Raw genomic sequence first — 24,021 nt, 5'->3', positions numbered from 1 at the left:
TCGACTGTGGATTTTTGCAGTTTTTCCTATGCTTACCTTAAAAAAAGAAAAAAAAGTTCCTCACACTTCCTCTTTCACACCAATAACGTCTATACAATACTAGGGAGATCACCTTAGACATCTCTATCCCCAGTAGCCTCTTTACATGCCCCAAGTTTGATATGGAGGGCTCATTTATAGACCCTTCTTTTCTACTACCATCATCCCCAAACACATGCATTACTTGTAGCATTCATCAAACACAAAGCTATGTAAGATAAGGGACCATGTGACTCCTTTTCCACTGTATTTCTGGTATTTATCACAGTGCACAGAACATAGGATCTCAATAAATATTTACTAAATGAATTTAAATGTCTCAACACTAAAGAAATTTTTCATAATTTCAAAAGAAAACTTTGCAAGTTCCCATTAAATCTTATTTTGACTTTCAATCCTATAATCCAACATGTACCTCTCACTCATTTCAACCTTATTCTTTCATCAGCTTATATAATACCCTTACCTATTGCATCCACCTCTCTAATTGCCAAAATATGCATTAATTTATCAGCTTAATTTCTTTCCTTTGGTCCTACACTGGATCTTAGGGGCCCTACAGTCACAGAACATTTCTAATTGGCTCCATTAAATGGTTAGTTTTAACACCACTGGGCTCTCAATATGGCTTCTGTGGTGCTTCTCCTTATTTCTGGTCTGTTTTATCTTTTGGCATATATCTAAACTTTTACCACTCATCCCCAGCCCAAGTTCTGTTAGACCTACTCACTCTCAACACAAACTGGCTCCTGTCATCACGGGTAAGAGAAAATTAGACACAAATGTTTGTATTTTGCTCCAGACATTTTCTCTTAGACCTTTTTCTTTCCCTCTCCCAGCACAGGATTCACTAACTGTGCTCTTGACCCGATTTCTTCTAATGTGCTCTTGGGCTTTCCCTCATCAATTTGGTATTGACACATCTTACGCTAATTCACAAAAAGCCAACTCTACACAAGGTTCCATGGTATCTTTTCATTGTTGCATCAGTTGGAGTTACATTTATTTCACTGCTACTTGACTAATTCTATGCTTAGAGTCAGGATGATTACTATACACTAAGATAGCTGCTAATAGCTCTTCCATAGTTGATGTGCCTGACTAATAAATTTCTGTCCATTCTACCTCATCCCTGTTGAACTAAGTATTGCTTGATATTTCCAGCCAGATCATAAGGCTTTGAGCAAGGACTGTGTGCTTTGCACTGTGAGGGGACAGTACTCACAAGTCGTCAGCTCTCCCACAACCATTAACTACCAGACTTACCCACAGTGAATGCACCCTTGCCTTGACAATTTCATTCTAGTGGTTAAAACCATGTTTGTTTGTGTTTTTTCTTCCTATTCTGTTGTTTTCCAACACGACCTTAAATACTAGCCAACAACAGGAATCTCAATCAGCAAATCTACCTGATGATGGTAGAGAGAGTCTTGGGCCACATCTCCTTCTCTAATATTGTTATCTCTAAGCCTTCAGGGCTTTTAGTCAACATCTTTCCTAGATCACAGAAATCAATAAATGACAGAATACAAAAAAGCAAATGAAAAAAATCTGAGAAAGGAAATGGATTTCTAGCTGATCACTAGCTGGTGACCTTCAGAATGGAGGGACAGGGATAAGGATTGTAAATTCAAACAAAACCAGAGACTATTCAAAATAAATAATATCATAGAGCACTTTAAATTTTCAAAATCTAGTTGGGAACTTTCAAGAAAGCAGGGACAATAATGGTCCTCAGATCTACACACTCATTTCCTTCTTCCCCTATTCAAAACATACATACTTTGCAGGGGTCTGTGCAGAAATAGCTCTGCAAATAAAAGGCAAAAGGCAAAGCAAATCTTAAGGGATCTTTTAGGCCACGATCACTCACACATATTACTGCCAATATCTTTGAGGAAAAATGAGAAAAACATAAGCATTAAACATTTTAAGGATCTTTCACAAACCAAATGACAGTAGGTTTTTATTAACATATCTTACAGTGTTGACTATTCCTAGTTTTTTGACTTTCTGCTTAATTATAAAGGTTGATTTAGCTTCTACAGTAATGTACTGTATTTAAATGATCATTCATACAAGATATCACACTAGTACATTTTTTGAATAATATACACACATCACTCCAACTTGGACCTGCTAAATTTTTAAAAGTGGGTTTATAAATGGGACTTATAAAAATTATGGGGAAAAATTAAAGTTCTAGTTTAGCAGCATGCATGTATGTATTCAAGTACAATTTTCAACCAAGTGCTCTTTTAAAATTTACTGGTGACTAATTCACCAATATCAAAATAAACACTATCAAATACCCCAATTTTAAAGTTAAGGCTAATATTGTCACTTCACATCCATACACACAGCCACAAAACATTCCATTTTAAATATGCAGTAATCAAAGTCTGAATACATTATACCATGTATATATAGCATCAGAGCTTCAAGCTGTAGAATAATTCAAGTTCGTGAATCCTGTAACAGTATTTACTAGAGATGTAAATTAGCATTTTGCTCTTCAACCACACTTACAAATGATCTGGTATTCATAATGACCAATGCAAAAAATATGACAGGCTGAACTTATGATACAATATTTTAAAAAGTAGTGGTATGTTGGAAAGGACAGTGATTTAGTCAAACAGAATCATTCTAGTCTTACAGAAAGTTATCTTAACATTTTGGAAATGTATATAAAAATAGCAAGCTATTTCCATGTATTTTCTGATAGAGCTATAGGTAATTTTCTGATGTTTTGAACACATTTGAGTATGTACTGCTCTGCTTTCCCCATTTTAATGCAAGGCCATCATTTAATGTTCATTTTCATATTCTGTAAGGTCATATCATTCAATAACTTTTGGTGCATGGATCTGATGTCATTTTTTATATTTCATCATTAGATGCATTTAAGTTTATTTTTACACATAAAATGTAATTTTATATAATAAGTCATGAACTCCAAAGTACAAGAATTGCTCGATAGCATAATATATCATTGAATTACTGAATCATATGGAAAAAAATCTTGGTACCAATATGTAACAAGCTTTTCTGTAATCTTCCTTCTCTATTTGAGTGGGTTTTAGCTCAATTACTTCCATTCTTATTTAAAAATTCTACAAACATAAATTTCTTTTCACAGTAGTTTCTAAGAAGAGTACAGATGCATGGCTCATTCATGAGGGTCACCACCACTAAACCCTTTTTTTTCCTTGTAGGAAACCAAGCAGAATAGCAGTGATTACACTACATGAATACAAATAATGTAGCTGAACCTCTTGAGCTGATAGAAAGTTCCAAAATGTATGGTTCATCTGTTGGGAAGTATGAGCACTTCTAATCCAATCGTATAAACAAAAACTTGGTTGGTAATAAAAGGTGGGTATGCACAGAATCAAAATCTGCCATGTGTATGTTCTCAACCCTTTTGATTTTATTAGTAAAATCTATTTGGTACCAACTCTAATTCATCCAACTGAAATGGCAATTTGTTTTTTTTGCAGTGCTTAGGATTTAATCCAGGGCTTTGTGAATGTTAGGCAAGTGCTCTGTCACTGAGCTATACTCCACACAAATTTTGATTTTTAAGGACCGCCCCCTCACCCCACATATGCATCCCAGAATGTACTGTATTATATTACCAGCGGCTATCTACTTATTTTACATCTATTTCAATTATTTATGTGGGGAGAATATTTATGAAATTCCTGAGAATGAATTAAGTTTTCAGCAAAGCCTTAAACTTTTAGCAGATTCTTCACAATAAGAAAAAATTTTAAAGTTCTACTATTAGACCAATTTTTACTATACAATATTTCACATAAATCATGTTTTACATTTTTTTCTAATTACATACAGAAAAAATCTTAAATCAACACAAGAGTAACAGAGGAAAAAAGATGCATTATGTTAAGCAGATGCAAATTAAAACACAGAGCAATACAATTTCAAATTAATCACACCCACACTAAGTATCCATGAATAGCTGATATGCATTGCAGGGATGATAATTTCTGAATGATTTTGTGGACAAGTTGTGCTTTTTATTAATTGTGCACTTAAAAAAAGGACCACAAAAGAATGATTCAACTTATTTGTTTCCAGATACTTAAAAAAAATTATACCATTAACGTGATTTACCAAGCACCTAATTTTGGAAAGGCTTCATAGATGTATGTTTTCTCTTTTTCCCTCAGCAAGAGCATTAATCCCCCCAAATTAAGTTAAAGCTTACTTTTGATAAAATAAAATCTTAATGAAAATGATAGTGTAATGTAATGCCAAGGTGGTGAGTCATAGCCCATTATAATGTGGACCCCATCTTTTATTGATATGATCAAAAGTATGAGAAATCCATTGTTGCTCAAGAACTTTGTATCTTTCCTTACAAATGTAGAGAGGCTTGCCTCGCCTAGAATAAAAAGGAAAAAAAAAACACTATTAAAGGTAATATGATACAATAAAGATTTCACAGGCATTTCTTCTTTTAATTTGTTGTGGAAAAATCTTAGTAATTTGGTTTATTTCATGTTTTCTAAGTATGTTCAATAAGGAAAATACCTCAAAAACTATAATTAACCACTCTAAACTAGTGATTGTTGGATTTCTTAATATTTAAAAAAAGTATAATTATGAAGCCAGGAATTATCACACTGGTTTTTATTAACCAAGCTTCAATAACCCCCCAGATATATCCATGCCACTCTAACCTAAGATCCCGGTCTTCTTCTCCATGAGCATCCAAATATACGGAACCCCAGAGGCAGAAGCGGTGACCTCGAATGATGATAATTACTGATGCATTGATCAAAAGGAAAATCCCTGTTCCAGCACCACAGTTCTGAGAATGCTGAAAAAATTTAACAAAATCAAGAATATATTAATTAAATGCCTTCTAAATAATACAGATATTAACAAACTTAAATTAGATTTCATCTATGTTAAACTTATAACCCCATTTCCAATACTTTATTATTAATACATTAGGAAGAATTTGGGTAAGCATTATTAGGAAAGTAATTCAAAGCCAAGCTAATTCAGAGGCTAGCATTCCCCACAGCACAGGGATGTACCATTAAAAGACAGTTGGACAAGGGAGAAGAAATGGAATTGTGTTTAAGAAAGATTTTAGTTACTTACATATAGCCTGGTAGTTTTGTTTTTTACTCTTGCACTGAATTAAAAAGGAAAACACCTCCAAGTATAACATAAAATCCCTACACATATTGTGTTTAATTCAAAGACTACTTAAATTTGAAGAGCTGCCATGAACACATCTACCATACCACATTCCCATGAGGTCCAACTCTTCATACATTTTGTATGATTACTACTGCTTACCAATACACATTCACAGTAACTTTGTTGCTTGCAGCAAAGTCCTTTCAGGCATACAAAAGTACCACAAACAAGGCAAACAGCAGGGTCTTTAGGAACCTTGGTGCAGATACTACAGGTTTTTCTGTGGTAGTACTGAAAAATGGTGTTGTAATTCTCAGGCAACTGTAGTAGGTGTGGTAATTTCCATCTTGACTCTTGGATAAGCAAGGCCTAGAACATCCAAAACCAGTCATTAGTCCTATGTATTAAAGACATTAACACAAAATACTTATTTTCTAACAAGATTTAAAATTCACTTCCAAGAATGACAAAACTAGTACTTCAACAACTACCATTCTCTATTTTTCACATAGATCTCAAAAGATAATTTTTAGATTAAGCACCCTAAAAACAAAAGGCTTGTTATTTCTTTAAAAGAAAAATATTAGTATCTCTACACATGCATGGCAAATATATTTAAGTTTGCCCTTAAACAGGCTTAATGCAAAAGTTTTAAATAGATATAAATGTTTTGAAATCAAGTTTTGAACTTTCTCAGATAAACAATTCACAAGCTTTTTCTTTAGTGAAAGTCATAGTTATAATGCATTGTTTCTATTTTAATGTTTTATAATTTAGAATTGCTCTCTAGCATATGTAAAATTGCTCTTAGGATCATTTGTATCCACAAGCGCTGGAGCTATAATTCTTTTAATAAACTTTCTGCTTTTAAGAATGAAAAATAAATACCAAGTTAGTTACATTTCCATACAGAGTATACTTTATTTATTATTTCCAGTTGTATAAAACTACTGGTAATAGCACCAGATTTTCTAGATGTTATAAAAAAAGTAAAATAATAAAAAAAAAAAAGTAAAATAATAAAAAAAAAGTAAGATGTTACAAAAAAAAAGGTAAGATGTTATAAAAAAGGTATTATCTTAAGAAACTGTATAAATGGTAGGTAATTTATATGGTCTTTATCTCATATTACCTAAAGTCAGCCATAATCAATGTAATTCAATGGAGCAACGAAGGAGTTTGCTACTTACTGATGAGTTCATTAATAAAGTGGCATGGGAGCAATGATAAGAACAACATATAGGCTTAAACTATGCCACTTCCAATTCCTCTCTGCCCAACCTGGAACCCCAAAGAATGCAAATTCTGTAATGGGTTGATTACACTGGAATCCTTCCATTAAGCAGAAGGGATAGCAATCTATCTCCACTAAACTTACCACTTAGGATAGATTAGGCTGTGCATAATATGAGATGGCATCTCTGTAAGGATTTCAGTAAAAAAATAGAAAAGTAGAAATTTATGTTTACCTTACCTTTATTATTCACTTGAGTGTTTTAAAAACTAAGTCTAACCTGTCACTTCCATCTAAAATACTAATTTTTATTGTTCCCGATGCCTGATGTTCAAAATTAAAATTCTCATCTTATCTGAAACTTGGTTCTCCTTTCATCAGTTCTATTTCTACCCATGATTCCATTTCTCCACTTAATAGTTCCACAAATATTTAGTAGACAATTAGTCTCTACCAGACACTTTCTTGGAACTGGGGATTCAAGGATATAAATAAGAATTTCTGCTTTGTGAAGCTCCACTTAAGACATATAAATGACACAAATATGCCAGGCACAGTGGCTCATCCCTGTTATTCCAGCTACTAGGGAGGCAGAGAATGGGAGGATCAAGGTTCGAAGCCAATCCAGGCAAAAAGTTAGCAAGATCCCATCTCAACCAATAGGCAAGGCACAGTGAGACCATGTTTATGATCTAGGCAGGAGGCCGTAAGTGGGATGATCATAGTCTGAGGCCAGATGCAAAAACAAGAGATCCTACCTGAAAAATAACTAAAGCAAAAGGGGCTCGGGGGCATGGCTCAAGTGGCAGAGTACCTGCTCTGCAAACATGAGGTCCTGAGTTCAAACCTAGTACCTCCAAGAAAATAATAAAAATAAAAATATAAATTGATAAATATGGGATGAGGGTGTAACTGGGTGGTAGAAAGCATGCTTAGTATGTATATGAGACAAGCCCAGGGTTCAACCCCCACACCAAAAATGAATAAATAAATAAACAAATAAATAAATAAAAAGAAATGTGATAAATATGGCAACTGCTAGAGAAAGCGACAAAAGCACAGTTATATAGCAATATAGAGATAGGCAGTTAGAACTTAGAAGGAAGATGGGAATACTAGACCGATCTTTACAGAAGAGGTTAACAGTTATCTCAGCAAAGCCTTGAAGAGGAATTAATCCAACTGAAGGTTAGACAGTTGCTTTAGATAAAAGTAACAGCAATGAGCAGTGCTACAGCTGTTTCCAAATGTGGAGCACACTTATAAACACTCTTGTGACTTAAGCAAGGTAGTGTAGAGAAGTAGTACGGAATGAGGACAGAAACACAACCAAGATGTGAAGGCCTTTGCATGCCACGCAGAGCTCCATCCCTGAACGTGGAGGAAGCACAGCCTGAGAGCACACCATACACAACACTTAAGCAGAGCATGTTCTACCAGAGCTACAGCACACCAGTCACTGCTCTAATGATCTGAGTTAAAACCCCTAATATGTACATCTGGACACCACGTTCTATACATTTTTCTCAATGTCTCTTGCATTAGTTACTTTCTAATCTTTATCAGAAAAATAGTCCAGATTTTCTTCACCACTTAAGCAATCTCTGGTTTCCCTTGCTAACTAAAAAGCCTCACAATGGTACTTTCATCAAAAACTGTAGTTGTAGCTATAGAAGAATGTCTGTGCAGCAAACCACGCATTCACAGCCACCTGCTGTTGCCCCCACTCTACTGGTCTCCAACAATGACCCTTTCACCAGCTGAGCTGACAACACAGGCCCAGCACGTTTTAAAGTTAAGACTCAATTTTTTAAAAAAGAGACAGTTCTCCTTCAAACAAGAACACAAGTTCCTTGTTTCAAGTCTAGTGCTAGGCTTACTTCAGGAATTCAATAAAAATCTACTAACCTAAAACAAACTAAAAGTAACAACTAATACCTTATCTTTGTCAAATGGAGTATTTCTTCTTTTCTACTCATAAATGAAATCTATGCATAAATCATGTTTTCAACTGAGTCAGTTTAAAAAATCCTGCCAAGAACAAATGACCTGAAATTTAAGTCTTCATTATTAACTCTTCCCTATTAGCATAGCAACCTTCTGGCAAGTGAGTACTACTTTTTTTTTTTTTTTAACATACCTTCCCTTGTTCTGCATGCCTTTCCATGAATGATTTTGTCTCAAAACACCACTGAGTTATAATATCAAATGCTGGAATTGGCCAATCCAGACAAGAAGCACTGATGAACGGATGTTCAGTTTGGTAAAATGTTGGCAGAAGTCCCAGGCAGCTGGCAAGAACTGAAAATTCTTCTTCTTCCTTTTAGACATGAAATAGAAAAATCTCAAGATACTTCATCAAGAACATTTTCCACTACAGATATTTTAATTGTTATCCTCATCAATTACCTTAGGACAGTAAGAAAACTTTCTTAACTGAGTCAAGTGAAAAAAAAAAAGTGAAGGAGTAGGAGGAGCAACGAAAACAGGTTCCTAGCTGTTATGTCCAAATATCCCCAAAACATTTTTCTTTGAAATTTAACTACTAAGTATCATAGCATCTGCTTCCTTTATACACTTACTTTTAGATACAGTTGTTATATAACTGATGAATAGTCTATAGAAGCTAGTTATTCTATAAAACCAAAGTTAATTTAGGGCAAAGAAAAAGCTACTTTTAGCTTAAAAGGCATAGATTGAGCTGGGTATGGTGGTGCACACCTGTAATCCCAGTACTCAGGAAGCAGAGGATCTTAAACTGGAGGCACAAACAAAACAAAACAAAATCCCACAAAAACTAAAAACAAAAGCAAGGGCTGGGAATGTAGTTCATTGGTAGAGCACTTGCATAGCATACACAAAGCCCTGGGTTTGATATGAGCACTGGAAAAAGAAAAAGACACAGGTTGTCAGTGTGGCTAACAAGCAACATGGATAAAAACATGGGATTCACAAAAGGCAGCACTAAATAATTTGCCTTGACTTTGCATATGAGACAAAGTCAGTTAAAAAAGGAAGAGGAGTTTTTTTTTTTTTTAATCCTTAGAAAGATGTAGGAGCCAATCTGAAACTCTACTCAGAAATAAAAATCAAAGAAAAAGGGATTCAAGAATTTCTATACGTGGTACTGAATTTGAACTCAGGGCTTCACGCCTGCCAGGCAGGTGCTCTTCTGCTTGAGCCACTCTGCCAGCCTTTTTTGTGTTGGGTATTTTTGAGATATGGTCTCACAAACTATTTGCCCATGCTGGCCTCGGACCTTGACCTTCCCCATCTCAGCTTTTCAAGTAGCGAGGATTACAGGCATGAGACATCAGCACTGGGCTTCAACTCTCCCTTGTAACTGGATCAATTGCTACTGTCCTCAGGGATGGAATAAATGAGACTTCATAAATTCTCCTATTCTTACATGTATATTTTCTATTAAGAACTTTAAAAATAATTTAACCTTCCCTATAAGACTCTGAGCTCTGTAGAAGTGAGGACTGTATACTTCCAGTGAACATACATAATAGAGATTTAAAAAACATTTGCAAGACTGAGCTAATTATACACATTAAGTACAAAATTCCAAAATATGCCACAAGGAAAAATTAAGATGGAAACACAAAGTGATATATGTAAGCTGAAAAGATGTTAATTATTTAAAATTTCCAGAAATGAAGCTACAAATCCTCCATTTAGACAGCTCTACAAAGAAGGCATCTTTTTAAAAATATTTTACTGATGTATGATTTATATCCTATGACATTCACCCATATTAAATGTAGTTTGACAAATTTTGGTATATGTGTAGTAATAAAACCACCACTATATAAAATTATAGAGCAATTTCCATTTCCCCCAAAATTCACTCATGTTCCTATGCAGTCAATCTTTTTTTTTTTCATTTTTCTTTTATTATTCATATGTGCATACAAGGCTTGGTTCATTTCTCCCCCCTGCCCCCACCCCCTCCCTTACCACCCACTCCGCCCCCTCCCTCTCCTCCCCCCCAATACCCAGCAGAAACTATTTTGCCCTTATTTCTAATTTTGTTGTATAGAGAGTATAAGCAATAATAGGAAGGAACAAGGGTTTTTGCTGGTTGAGATAAGGATAGCTATACAGGGCATTGACTCACATTGATTTCCTGTGCATGGGTGTTACCTTCTAGGTTAATTCTTTTTGATCTAACCTTTTCTCTAGTACCTGTTCCCCTTTTCCTATTGGCCTCAGTTGCTTTAAGGTATCCTATGCAGTCAATCTTGACCTCTACTCTTGACCCCAAGAAACCACTGATGTGCTTTCCAGCATTACAGTTTTGGCTTTTTAAATTTTTCACATAAAGGGACTCATACAGTACATGGTGTGAATACGCTTTGTACCTGGTCTGTACATAGCTATGCCTGGCATCTTCACTTACAGTAGTATTTTGAGACTCATTCATGTTACTGTATATATTAGCATTTCATACCTATTAACTGCACAGCAGTATTCTATTATATAGAATATAGAAATTATATGAAATTTAATATAATGAATTTTAATGTATTTCTCTTGTATCCTTTAACCTTGCTGAACTTACTAGCTCATACATTCATGGGCTTCTGGGTCAGCTTTTCACTATTATGAATTAGGTTATTATAAACATTTATGTAAAAGTCTTTATGGAATTATGCCTTCTTTTCTTTTTTTAAGCAATACTGGGGTTTGAACTCAGGGTCTTGCACTTGTGAGGCAGGAGCTCTACCATCTGAGTCACACCCCTAGACTTTTGTTTTCTGAGCTAGTTTTCTTTTTATATATTTATATATTTTGACTCTAAATATTTTTCTAACTTCATCCTTCAAAATTCAATCACTGAGTCAATGTTCTCAATAAATGGCAGGTAATTACTCCCCCTTCATTGCTGCCTATGGTTAACTGTGTATACTATTACCAGTCAAAAAGAAATATATCTTCTAAAGTAAAAGAACATTTTGTATATATTTAGCTTTGTATATTCAAAATACATAAGACAAAAATATTTCTATACGTTTAAATTGAAAGTATCCCTAAAAAATCTACATGTGGTCAAATACAGAGGATAGTACCAATGATGGTATATCATTGACAAGGAAACATTTGTAATGGTTTCCTTTCTTTTGGTAGATACCCATGAGTAGAGTTCTTGGATTACATAGTAAATGTATATTTAAGTTTTTAAAAAAGAAACTGATAAACCTTTTCCAAACTGACTATACTATTTTGCATTCCTACCAATAATGAATGAGAATTCTAGCTACTCCAAATCCTCACTAACACTTGGCATTACCACTTGTGTACATTAATTTGTACTTCCCTAGTAACATGTTGAGTACTCTTCATCTATTTGTTGGCCATTCATACACATTCTTTCAAGAACTGACTGTTCAAACTTTTTTGCCTATTTTTAGGTTGGGTGTTTTTGTTTTCTTACTGAATTATAAGTTTTGATAAATGCTGCATATAAGTTCTTTGTCATAGGTATTTTTATTTTTTATCTTTTTTCCTCTGTTTTTATTATACTGAGTGGGGGTACATTGTGGCATTTACAAAAGTTCTTAAAATCTATCAAATATATCATACTTGAATTCACCACTTCTGTCACACAGATATTTTTAAATTGAGATATAATTCACTACCATAAAAACTACCCTCTACAATAAGGCAGCATTGCCACACTCTAATTCTAGTCTACTTTCATATCCTCTACTGTAATGAAATTACTTCATTTCAAGACTGTTCATTTGTAATGCATAGCTATACAGTGAATTTTAATTATCTTGTATCCTGTAACCTTTTAGCTCTAGTGATTTTTTAAAGGATTCCTACATAAAAAATAACCTAGTATATGAACAGAGATTGTTTTACATCTTCGTTTCTAATCTGGATGCCTTTTTTTATTTTTCTTGCCTAACTGCCTTGCTAGAAAACCTAGCACAATGCTGAAACCAGTGGTGGGAGCAGACATCCTTGTCATGTTCTTAGTCTTGTTTCTGACTTTCACTATTTAGTAGGATGTTATCTATGAGTTTTTTATGGTTATCCTTTATCAGGTTGAGAGAAAATTCTCTTATATTTCTAGGATGTTTTGTTCTGTTTTACCATGAAAGGGTGGTGGATTTTGTCAAATGCTTTTTCTTTTACTACTTAATTGTTTTTGTTTTCTATTAATAAGGCATAAAAATTGATTTCTCTTACGCCAAATGTGTCTTCCTAAGATAAACCCATTTGATCATGTTCGTATTTATTGCAACATTACTCACAATAACCAATGGAATCAACCTAAATGCCCATCAATGAGTTAATGAATAAATAAAATGTGATACACAAACAACGGAATATTATTCAGGCTTAAAAAAAGAAAGAAATCCTGCCATTTATGGTAACACATATGAACCTGAAGGACTATACTAAATTAAAAAGTAAGCCTGTTACAGGGAGACAAATACTGCAGGATCTTACTTATGCAATCTATAAAAGTCAGACTCACAAAAGGAGAGTAGGATGGTGGCTGACAGCAGCTGGGGCCAAGTGTGACAGGGGAAATGTTGGCCAAAGGGTATAAACATTCAGTTTAATAAGTTCTGGAGAGTCAATGTACAACATGGTGATTATATGTAATACAGCATTGTGTCTTTCAAGGAACTTGTCTATTTCATCTAAGTTGTCAAATTTATTGGCAAAAGTTATTCATAATATTCTCTTGAAAGTCTATATGAATGTATCCTCCTTCATTCTTGATACTGGTAATTTGTACTTTTTCTTTTTCCTAGCAATCTAGTGAGGCTCCTAATCTAGTGAGCTCCTAATTTAAAACCTATGTGTGGTTTTTCAGACTTAACCCTAGGCAACTACAAAGGCTTTCCTGAGAGGTCTCCTGGAGCAAAGCTGTCCTCCTACAATGGACGTGGTGCACAGTGGATGCACTGCAGCCTCTGAAGGGAATTTCAGTAAAGGTCACAGTCCACCTTGCATGGTTATGCTGTTTCACATACTTCCATTCCTAGTCCGCAGTGCATTTATCCCCAGTTTTCTTTATTTGAGGACTTGGACGGAAGTCTCCTCAGCAACCTCTGTGGAGGCCTCCCTAAGAAAGGGAGAGGGAGATATTTTGGAGACACTTTTCCTCACTCTCAGTACATAGTATTTGACCACTTCTATCCCAATGACCCCCAACCACCAACCCACAAAACTGCTACAGTTTGTTCTAGGATCCCTCAACAGTGAGATGACTTGCATATTTGCACTAATCCACCTGACCCTTGACCAGTGCACCACTCCATGGGGGAAGGTGGAACAGGGAGAATTGGTATTTTCTGCAGTTTCAGCCTATTGCTTACATCATCACAGTGGGTTATTAAAGGATTAACTCACTTCTGGTTTGTTGCTAACCTTAGTTGGCTATTCTGACACATGCTAGCTCAGCTCTCTCCACCTCAGCCAAGCAAATGACATCAAAATTTATCCATTTTATTGATCTTTGCAAAGAACCAAACTTTGGATTCACTGATTTTTCTCTACTGTTTCTCCACTACAACTTTGTTGGTTTCTCCTCTGATTTTTGTTATTTTTTTACCTTTTTACTTGTGAAAGAAAGTGGAATGTCATCCTAAAACAGTCTTCTTAGTTATACATATTTCTGAACTAAAGGCAACTAAGAAACAGCAAAGTGAAGAAGGGATCCTGCTTTCCATCTAAAGATAGAACACAAACTTTCCTTCACTGGACACAACTCTTGTCAGCTCAGATATGGCACCAAAAGACCTGCAAACAAGCCTTACTCCATTAGTTCACTGCCTTACATTTACCTTCTAATTTCTCATATGTAAAAATCTAAAACAGCTTTCCTTCTTGTTACCTCTTGAAAATTTGGTTTTTTTTTTGTTAAAGATGTTTTATAAGCCAGAGTTCCAAGCAACTGCTTTGAGTTACCTTTAAGGGTTTTCCAATGTGATGTGCATTGCACATGTTAATAAACTTGCTTGTTTTGCTTTTGTTAATCTGTCTTCTGTTACAGGGGCCTGTCCCAACTACAAATTTGTGAGGGATGAGGAGAAGTTATATTTCTTCCATGACTTTTTCTGGGTCTTATCTGCTCTATTTTTAGCTCTATACAGAAACATATTGATTTATTTTTTACATGGTAGAAATTTATATAAATGATTTTAACCTTCTTTCTTTTAAAATATAAGCATGTGAAGCTACAAATCTTCCTCTAAGGACTGCTTTTACTGCATTCCACAATTTCCCTCTTCTGTTTCCATTTTCAGTCAAAGATATTTTCTAATTTCCTGTGTTTTCTGCTTCAATCCAGTTATTTAGAAATGTGTTCTTTAATTATCACACACTCAGGGATTTTCTGTATTTTTTTTTGTTACTGATTTCTACTTTAATTTTGTGTGGTCAGAAAACACATTTTATGATTCAATTCTTTCAAACTTATATTTATTTTATGGACTGGTGAATGGAGTATTCTGGTGAATAATGTTCCACAAATACTTGTAAAAAAATTGCATTCTGCAACTATTTACTGGAGCAGTCTACAGATGTCAACTATATCAAGTTTATTGATAGTGTTGTTCAGATCTCCTTTATCCTAGTAGATTTTCTGTCTGCTTATAACTGATTACCAAGAAAGAATATTGAAGTCTGCCACTATGATTGTAGATCTGTCTATTCTTTCAATTCTGTCAGCTGTTACTTCATGCAACTTGGGGCTTCCTTGGTTCTTGTGTATGAATTTATAATATAAATTACAATAGCACTATTGAGAGAGAGCATTTACTTACAAAAAAAAACAACGGGAATATGGGAACTACCTAATGGTAGAAAAGTAGCAGTATTTTTTCAGTTTCTTTAATGACAGGAAATCTACCAATGGATAATAAATAATGAAGATCTATAAAATTTTTAATTCATAAGATACTTCAGGATTAGGTGGCCTCTCATATGAAGTAGATACTGGGTGGGTCACTAAAATGAGAGAACTTTAACTCAGGAATTTTTTTTTTTTAAGCTTCTGATTCCCCTTATTTAAAATTTCAATAAAATTGACAAGGATCACAGATTATTCTAAACGAAGAAAAAATTATGAGGCACTGTTTCTTTTAAGATCAATTACTACTCTATTTTCTAAAGATATATTGTATAACAAGAGGGTCACAGTAAATCAAAAATTCTCAACCCTAGGAAAGATGCAAATTAAAACTACATCCAAATGTAGCATTTTCCCACATGGAAAATCTGAAGGCAAAGATCAATGTGGTAGCACACTAAGAAGGCACAAGCACAGGGAACTTTCATACATTACTATGTTAACATAAATTGGCAAAACCTTAATGAAGGGCAGTTTACAATAACCGTCACAACTACAAATGGGGTCTCGCATGTGTGAGGCCATGAGTTCAATCCTCAGTAGCACAAAAACAAAACTACAAGTGGATGGAATGCTGACAGCAAATCACTGCTAAGAATTTGTCCTACAAATATAATTGAAAAATATCCCAAATAACATCTATACTATGTTCACTGTGGTATCATTTTGAAACACCAAAGGACTAGAAATACTCCAAAAGTATATTAGTAGGGCAGTGATTAAATAAATATATTCTACATCATAAAATGAAATACTCTAAATATACAAAACAGAATGAGGAAGGTCTTCATATATTGAATATGAAAATACCTCTAAGATGTGCTACTAGGGAAACATGCAAATTGTGGAACAGACTGTAAAAAGGGGGCTAAAGAGATAAAATATAAGCACATACACATTTGTTTATGTAGCATAAAATATCTAGAATACTACAGAGGAAATTTAGAGGCTAGAGAAGGGACAAAAGCGAGGTATTTTTTCACAAAATACCTTTATTGGTTTTTTTGAACTGTAAATATACAATAGGAATGTACCCACTCAAAAGTATTTGCCTATTCAAAAATATTTTTTTTGTAAACTTAATTGCTGTAGTACTATATCTACACTATTTAAAAATCAAGAAGTTAAAAACAGTATCATTAGACAATGTCCCTCCACCATCTTTGTTCTCCTTCTGAACAAATCTCAAACTTACTAGCCCAGCTCCTAGGTAAGAACTGGCCATAATTATGTATCTTTCCAGAATAGCTTACACAAATAAAAGACAATATGAATACTATTACTTCCTAACCTATTTGACTTAATTTAAGCACAACTTACCTTTAGTTACTTATCATATTTTTTGACATCTTCCCATATCAGCACATAGAAAACTTCCTATCTTTTCTTTTCTGCAGAAGTATATTACATTGTACTTAACCAGTTTCTCACTGATGAGCATTTGAGATGTTTTCATTTTTTTGGTATCACTGTAGGTATATTCAACTACCTATAAATCAATCACCATATTATTATACTGTGAGAAACATCTCTAGTGGAATACTAATGGTTGTACTGAGATCAAAGGGAATACAAATGTGATTTTATAGCAGTTCTTGCAGACTTAATACTAGTAGGAAATCACCTGTATTTCTTAAAAAAATGTTTTTGGGTAGCAAGCAACAACATAGCCCAGATGTTACTAGTATCTAGACTAAATACATTCAAATCCCAGATACTAATAATGTCTAAGCTAGGTGTGTTCAAATCCTTTCTGCTTAACTTACTAGCTGTAAGTCGTGAGCTAGTTGCTTCATCTCTCTGTGCCTGCTTCCTTGACCATAAACTGAGGATAAAAATAGATGCCTCATAGCTGTCATGAAGTTTAAATGAATTTAAATACAAGGCACTTAAAACAGTTCTTAGCATGTAGTTAGTGTATAATAAATGCTTGCAATCATTATTATTTGAGAAACTATTGACAGAAGAAAAAAGGATTAAAGGAGATATAATAGAATAGTGGTTTTCTTTTCTCTTTTTAATTTTATTAGCATAAATTAATTGTACAAAGGGGTTTTATATTTACAAATATGCATATAATGTACATTGATCAAATTCACCCTGTCTATATTAACAGCGGTGTTTTTCAACATTAACAAAGGTGTGTGGGACTGATCATCACAGGTCTCTGTGAGAATCTGGTAACTAGTTTTTTGCCAAGAAAATTACGCAAACTATTTTATAAATAAATTATCAAATTAAAAAGTCACCTGAAGTCCCTCTGTTAAAAAATTCAGAATTAGAGAATAAGTGCTAGGGGATATATTTAAGTAGTGAGAAAAGATAAAGGAATTATATATGATCATAATTATATAGCATCCCTAAAAGAATTAAAAGACAAACTATTGGAATAAAAGTTCATCAAGTAGTCAGTTATTAGAACACAGAAAAATCAACAGTATTCCCCTATGCCAGCAAAAGTAATCAGAGAATGTAACAGAAAATAATATGATTGAAGTAGAAACCAAGACCATAAAGCCTCTAGGATTAGCTTTATTAAAAATGCTCTTGATGTAATGGCTAACACTCAAGCGGCTGAGGCAGGATTGTGAGGGTGAGGCCAACCTAGGCCTTGTTTCCAAAAAGAAAAGAAAAAAAAAAATCAATGCTTTTGGCTTTAATTCAACATTTTAAGAATTCTATTGAAAAATATTAGAAGAGGCCTGAGTAAACACATTACACCATCAATTCAAAGAAATTCTAATCTAACATTGATCCTGGAAGAAACTTGACAAAGTGACATACATACATAAAATAAAGGTCAACTGGGGATGCAGCTCAGCAGAAAAGTGCTTGCCTAGCACATATAAAGCCCTGGGTTCAATCCCCAACACATAAAAGAAAAAAAGTACATACATAAGCTAACCAGGAAAAAATTAGCGAAAGTAAGTTAGAAAAAACATATAACGGGCAAAAGACACTCACCCTACAAGATATAATATGTATAATAAAACCACAGTAATGAACAGATGGTTACTAAGTACAGGAACAAAGAGCTTAACAACATATAATACAGAATCCAGAAATATTGAAATTTGATATAATGAAAAATCAGTACAAAAAAGTAAGATTATTTCATAAGTAGATTATTTTGTACATAGTGTTGGGGAAACTGTCTCAAATGGAGAAAAATATTAAGATCTTTACTTCATACCATACCATAAAATAAACCCCAGAACAAATCAGAAATTGAAATGTAAAGCTAAAACTATGAAAATAGCAGAAAATACAAAATAACTTTACAGTGTCAGATTGCAGAAGGATTTTTAAATAAGATTCCAAAAGCATAAAGTTATGAAGAAAAAAAATGATAGTTCTAAATTTAAAATTTCAATTCCACAAAGGAGACTACATTTAAATAAATAAAATCATGTGAAAAGATATCTGCAATGATTAGAAGTAACAGCAGGATAAGGACAGAAACTCAATTTTTAAAAATTGTCAAAGAATAGAAATAGGAAACACGTAGGGAAATTTAAATAGTTAATAAGAACATGAGCAGATGGACCAACTGTTTTTATAATTACAGAAATGCAAATAAAATTAACCATAAGCATATGCTTTGCACCCAACTGACTGGCAAATTTAGAACACTGGATAAGAAGCAGTCTGTCCAGTATATGGGGAAAAATAAGGACCCTCCCGCACTGCACTGGGGATGTGAACCGGGAGCAGCCATTTTGGAAAGCAAACAGCAAAATGTCTCCAATGTGTCCAGCAATTCCATAACTAGGAACAGAGCCTAGAGAAACTTCATATTAAAGTGTACAAGACATCAGGTTTACTATAGTAGTCAGTATTTTCCCATGGAAGCAAACAGTTGGAGACAGCCTACATGCTACCAATGGGGAATAAGTGGAGTGTGGGATATGTATCTACATCTATCTATATCTGTATCTCTATATCTCTATCTATCTATCTATCTATATATCAGAAAATCTTTGCTACAATAATACAGAATCGTTTAGTGCTGCATAATTTCAATGGCATAATATTTAGTTTTCTAAAAAGGAAGGACAGTGTCAGTTATGCAAATTAATCAACAACAAAAACCAACAAGCAGTTTATACTGACATATGTGTATTATTTCTTCTGAGAAGTAATGCTGCCCTCTACCACTTGAGCCACACCTCCAGCCCTACTTCTGAGAAGTAACAGATGAAAGTATTGTGTGGGCAACAAAAGGGAAATGATGATACGAGACATATTATGCACTGAGTTGTGTTCACAGCATTCCATGAGCTGAGGCGTATACCTCTATCTTTTCTCTCAACATAGAAAAGACAATTTCAGGTAGAGAAACAAATAAGGAAATCAATATAAACTGATCAAGTAAGGTAAACCCTACCTTCTAACTGATTTATTAGCTTACCCATTTTAGCTTAGACATCCTTCAATTACCTCCCTAAAAAACGACAACCAATTTTATAATAACTGATCGTTATAAACTGCTTTGTAAGTATCTTTGAACAAAGAAATATTTAGTCATTTCTCCCTAGGGGTTGTAAATGAATTAGTCTTCAGTTAACTTTGAGAAATACAAAAAAGAAAATATTGAGGAAAAATTGCTGAATAAAGATTTCCAATTAGAATCAAAGGTAATAAAAGAATAAATTTTAGTAAAAGTATGAAATATGACTATGAATAACACAAAATACTCTACAAGAAGAAAAGTGACACTGTCATAAAAGTACATATAACATTATGCCCATCCACACTGTAATTAATAAAAACAAAAAGCCAAAGTGAGTAAAGCATAAGAGCAGGAAAATACATACATGCACAAAGAATTACAGAAACCTATACAAAAAGAAAACAAACTTCTATGCAGAGCCCCACTTTTCTCACTTGTTGAGAAGACTGCCATTTAAATGGTCCAATTAGACCCTCAATTTGAATATACAAGCACTTTCTTCCATGCCCACAAATCTACTCTGTATTTCCTCTTCTATTAACTGTATCACAAAAGTTAACTCTCCCAGGCTCAAAATACACATACAGGGCTGAAGGCATGGCTCAAGAAGTAGACAGCCAGCCTAGCAAGCAGGAAGCCTTGAGTTCAAACCCTAGTGCCTCCAAACTAAACCAACAATGCTCCCCACAAGGACAGTATCACTCTTCCTTTTCTCTTGATTCCCACATGCTCAACTAAGTCCTGACTATTCTATGTCTGAAATCTCAAACTGCTCCCTGTCCTCTTCTACCTCCAATGTGTCCTTATCCAACTGGTCTTTCTGTTTTCAGTCCCTCCATTCCTCACAACCCAATCTTAAACTAAAGTTTTATCTTTAAATAAAATTGAATCATGTCATGGTTTTGTCCAATTTCTTTCAACAGTCCAAATTACCACATGTGAAAGTCAACATCCACTACAACTTTAAAAATTTTTTTTTATTTTTTAGATAGTGTCTCTCTCTGTAGCCCAGGCAGGCCTCAAACTTGTGACCCTACTGCTTCAGCCTCCCAAATGACGGGATTATAGTTATGTGCCACCATGCCTGGCTTACAACTTAATTTTAATCTCTTTCTGATTCTGTCTCTAACACTATTTCAAACACCCAATTCAACATATTTCTTCCTTGCTTTAGGCACACAGTTGGTGCTCCAATACAGGCATCTCTGAACACTCAAACTGCAGATCAACTTTCAATGCCCACTTCAAGAACTCCTACTTCTAGACATAAGCCGTAAGGTAGCAAGAACAGAAAGAACCATGGCCAATGGTCCTTAAAAGCAAAGAAAGTACAGTTGACAAAGAAAGATGTTGATTTTGTTTGGGCAATCTTCATGCTTAAGGATGCTAATTTTTTTTTTAACAGTTAATATTAAAAACCAAAAAAAAAAAAAAAGCAAAAGAAAAAAATCTACCAAATGAGAATTTTTAATTTGTTCAACTTTTTTTTTTTTTGGTCGTACTGGAGTGAACTCAGGGATTCATGCTTGCTAGGCAGGTACTCTACCACTTGAGCCACTCCACCAGATCTATTTTGTGTTGGGTATTTTCAAGATAGGGTCTCACAAACTATTTGCCAGGGCCGGCTTTGAACCACAATTCTCCTGATTTCTGTCTTCTGGAGTAGCTAGGATTATAGGTGTGAGCTACTGGCACCCAGCTTGTTCAACATCTTATAACTCTAAATAGGAGGTTTTGATGACAAATGTGCAGAATTTATCTACAAGCACTTGATAAAAACAAAAGAATCAAAGCATTTAACATAATGGTCAACTGCTTAAGACAAAATGAACAACAAAAAAACCTGCTTAATTCTGATATACTTCAGACATCCTAAGTATGACTGATACACATAATTCTTACATCAAATTCCCTGAAACTGAACGTCAGGGTCATATTCCATAAGCACACTGTGGGCTTACTTACCTTCTGATTTTCTACCCTGTTACTTTCTTGTCTACTCATTTTGACCCACAGTTGTATGGAACAGTTTAACCAGTAATAATTAATTCATTCACGTTTCAACACAATTGGTTACAAACCAAACATTTCATTGCTACAAAAATCATATAAATGCTATCATATCTTTAAACAACCAGTGTTCTGACCATCGTAACTTTTAAAAGGATATTAAAAGCAAATGATATTAGTAATAAAAAATGCCAAGAGACTAAATATGAGGGTCCTATTCAAGTATTGGGCACAAATTATCATCGATCTGATCCAAAACTGCTCAAATGTCCAACATTAACAATATTATCATAGAAAGGGTGGATGCTAATAAACACAAAAGTGTAAATATTGTATTTATTCCTTTGAGTTAAACTAACATATACTCATGACAGAGAGAGAGAGAGAGACGTAAGTATTATACTCTATATCCATATAATTCATAAAATTAGCTTATTATAAAAACAAGGCTCCCTATTCTCTACCTCAAATTATACCTGGCAACTAGGTAAATCTTCCCCAAAAAGGTGGTGCTGCAGAAGGCTGGTGATTCTGAGAAAAGGTAAGCAGAAGTCCTGTAAGTATTTTTCCATGGATTCAGGAGACCAAGCAATAGGACAAACCTAAAGTTAAAAGAGAAAATTTGAACAATTCGTTCTATAATAAACATACCTTTAAAAAAATTACATTCCTAATAGCAACAAAATCTACATTTTTAAAACTAAATAGCCACTACAGCTGATCTTAGCACAAGCATACCATTGCACACTCCTGAGTTCCTTCTTCATAGTATAACTTTCCTTTTGATAGTTCACTTATAACAAAGCTCAATAACACTTCATAAGACTTTTCTGCATCAGATGTATTCTAGGGAAAAATGAGGATATTAGTTACATTGGTCATTGAAAATTACAAAAAAGTTTCATTGGAAATAACTGTGGAATAAAACTGTAACTCTATTATTTTTCACGTATGCAGACTTCAGTTCTTCTAAATCTGGGTAAAACCATACACTTCTGGATTCACAATGAAGTTGAGTAGGCAGTCAAAGCTATTCTAATACTTCTTTAAAAGATGGGAAATAAATTACACAATGTATATGCAAAAATTCATTTTACCAGTAATGTCTAATCCTGAGAATTCGTCCTAGGGAAATAACACAAAAGAAAAATCTATATGCACAAGACATTCATTGCAGCACCATAATGGCAAAAAAGAGAAAAGAAAAAATTAGAAATAACCAACAAAAAGCAGGCAGTTGGCTGGGCATGGTGGCACATGATGGAATGCCAGCCATCTGGGAGGCATAGAAAGAGAGAATTTCAGTTAGATGCCAGTCCAGGCAAAAGAACATCAGCAAAACCCCATCTAAATCAACAAGTCTGGAGTGGTGATACCCTCTATGATCCCAGATACACAGGAGGCCACAGACAGGAGGATTATGGTCTGAAATCAAACCCTGTACCACCGAAAAAAAAAAAAAAGAAAGAAAAAAGAAATACACCACTTTATAGTCACTAAAATAAAAGGAAAGGATGACATGCAAGTTAAAGATAAAGCAATAATTTTAATAAGATGTCATTTACTTATTAACTATACTTTTAAAATATAAAAATATAATAAATGAGTAAACACTCACGGAATATAAGTTTATTCTGAACTTTTTCATGGCATTGATAACAAAATTTGCTATTCGGTGATACTTAGACCAAGTATTTTACAGTTCCTCATTGTTTCATTCAAGTTAGTGTATTCTTTTCGACTAGACTATAAACTCTAAAATGTCAGAAACTATGTTGTCCATTTACCATGTGTCCTTCATAACAAAAATCGGAGCAATAAGTATCTGGTGGCTAATGGAAGGAATTTATTTTGGTAATATTGAAGTTTTTCATCTTGGAATTTGCCTTTATATGGCTTTTTTTTGGGGGGAGGGTAACTGACATTTGAACTTGAGGCCTCACACTTGCTAGGCAGGTGCTCTACCACTTGAGCCACTATGCCAGCCCTCAATGTGTCTTTTTTGGTAATCAATTTTTGCATTATTTTAAAATTTCTCCTCTGCTTTCTGCTGTGTTTATTCAGCACATAGTATTATGACTTGATTCTAAACTATAAAAATGTATGTGACTCTCAGGCTGTTCTCCTTACACAGTGTGACCTGCCCCACCCTTGTCTACTTAACAACTATAACAGGATAGTTACTTGCTAATTATGATGGCCAATAAGTTTCACATAATTCAT

General features: G+C 34.2%; 1 protein-coding gene across 7 annotated transcripts in view; it reads right to left on the bottom strand.

Annotated features, from left to right (window-relative positions):
* Positions 1-1,978: 1,978 nt before the first annotated feature.
* Ubr3 (ubiquitin protein ligase E3 component n-recognin 3) overlaps positions 1,979-24,021 on the bottom strand; it is a 207,193-nt gene continuing 185,150 nt past the window's right edge. For 6 of the 7 annotated variants that reach the window (XM_074071067.1, XM_074071068.1, XM_074071069.1 and 3 more), the window contains 6 exons: positions 22,537-22,644; positions 22,275-22,400; positions 8,595-8,774; positions 5,380-5,589; positions 4,749-4,888; positions 1,979-4,450 (listed from right to left, as the gene is read on the bottom strand). In XM_074071067.1, coding sequence (XP_073927168.1) covers positions 4,333-4,450; positions 4,749-4,888; positions 5,380-5,589; positions 8,595-8,774; positions 22,275-22,400; positions 22,537-22,644 — 882 coding nt within the window. In that variant the 3' untranslated portion in view covers positions 1,979-4,332. Of the gene's footprint in view, positions 4,451-4,748; positions 4,889-5,379; positions 5,590-8,594; positions 8,775-22,274; positions 22,401-22,536; positions 22,645-24,021 lie in introns of those variants that run through there. The other variant, XR_012447249.1, reaches the window with a different exon arrangement.

The sequence above is a fragment of the Castor canadensis genome, chromosome 4 (assembly GCF_047511655.1).
Source record: "Castor canadensis chromosome 4, mCasCan1.hap1v2, whole genome shotgun sequence".
Classification (NCBI taxonomy): Eukaryota; Metazoa; Chordata; class Mammalia; order Rodentia; family Castoridae; genus Castor; species Castor canadensis.
Note: the sequence above shows the minus strand (reverse complement) of the source record. Positions and strands in the feature narration are given on the sequence as shown.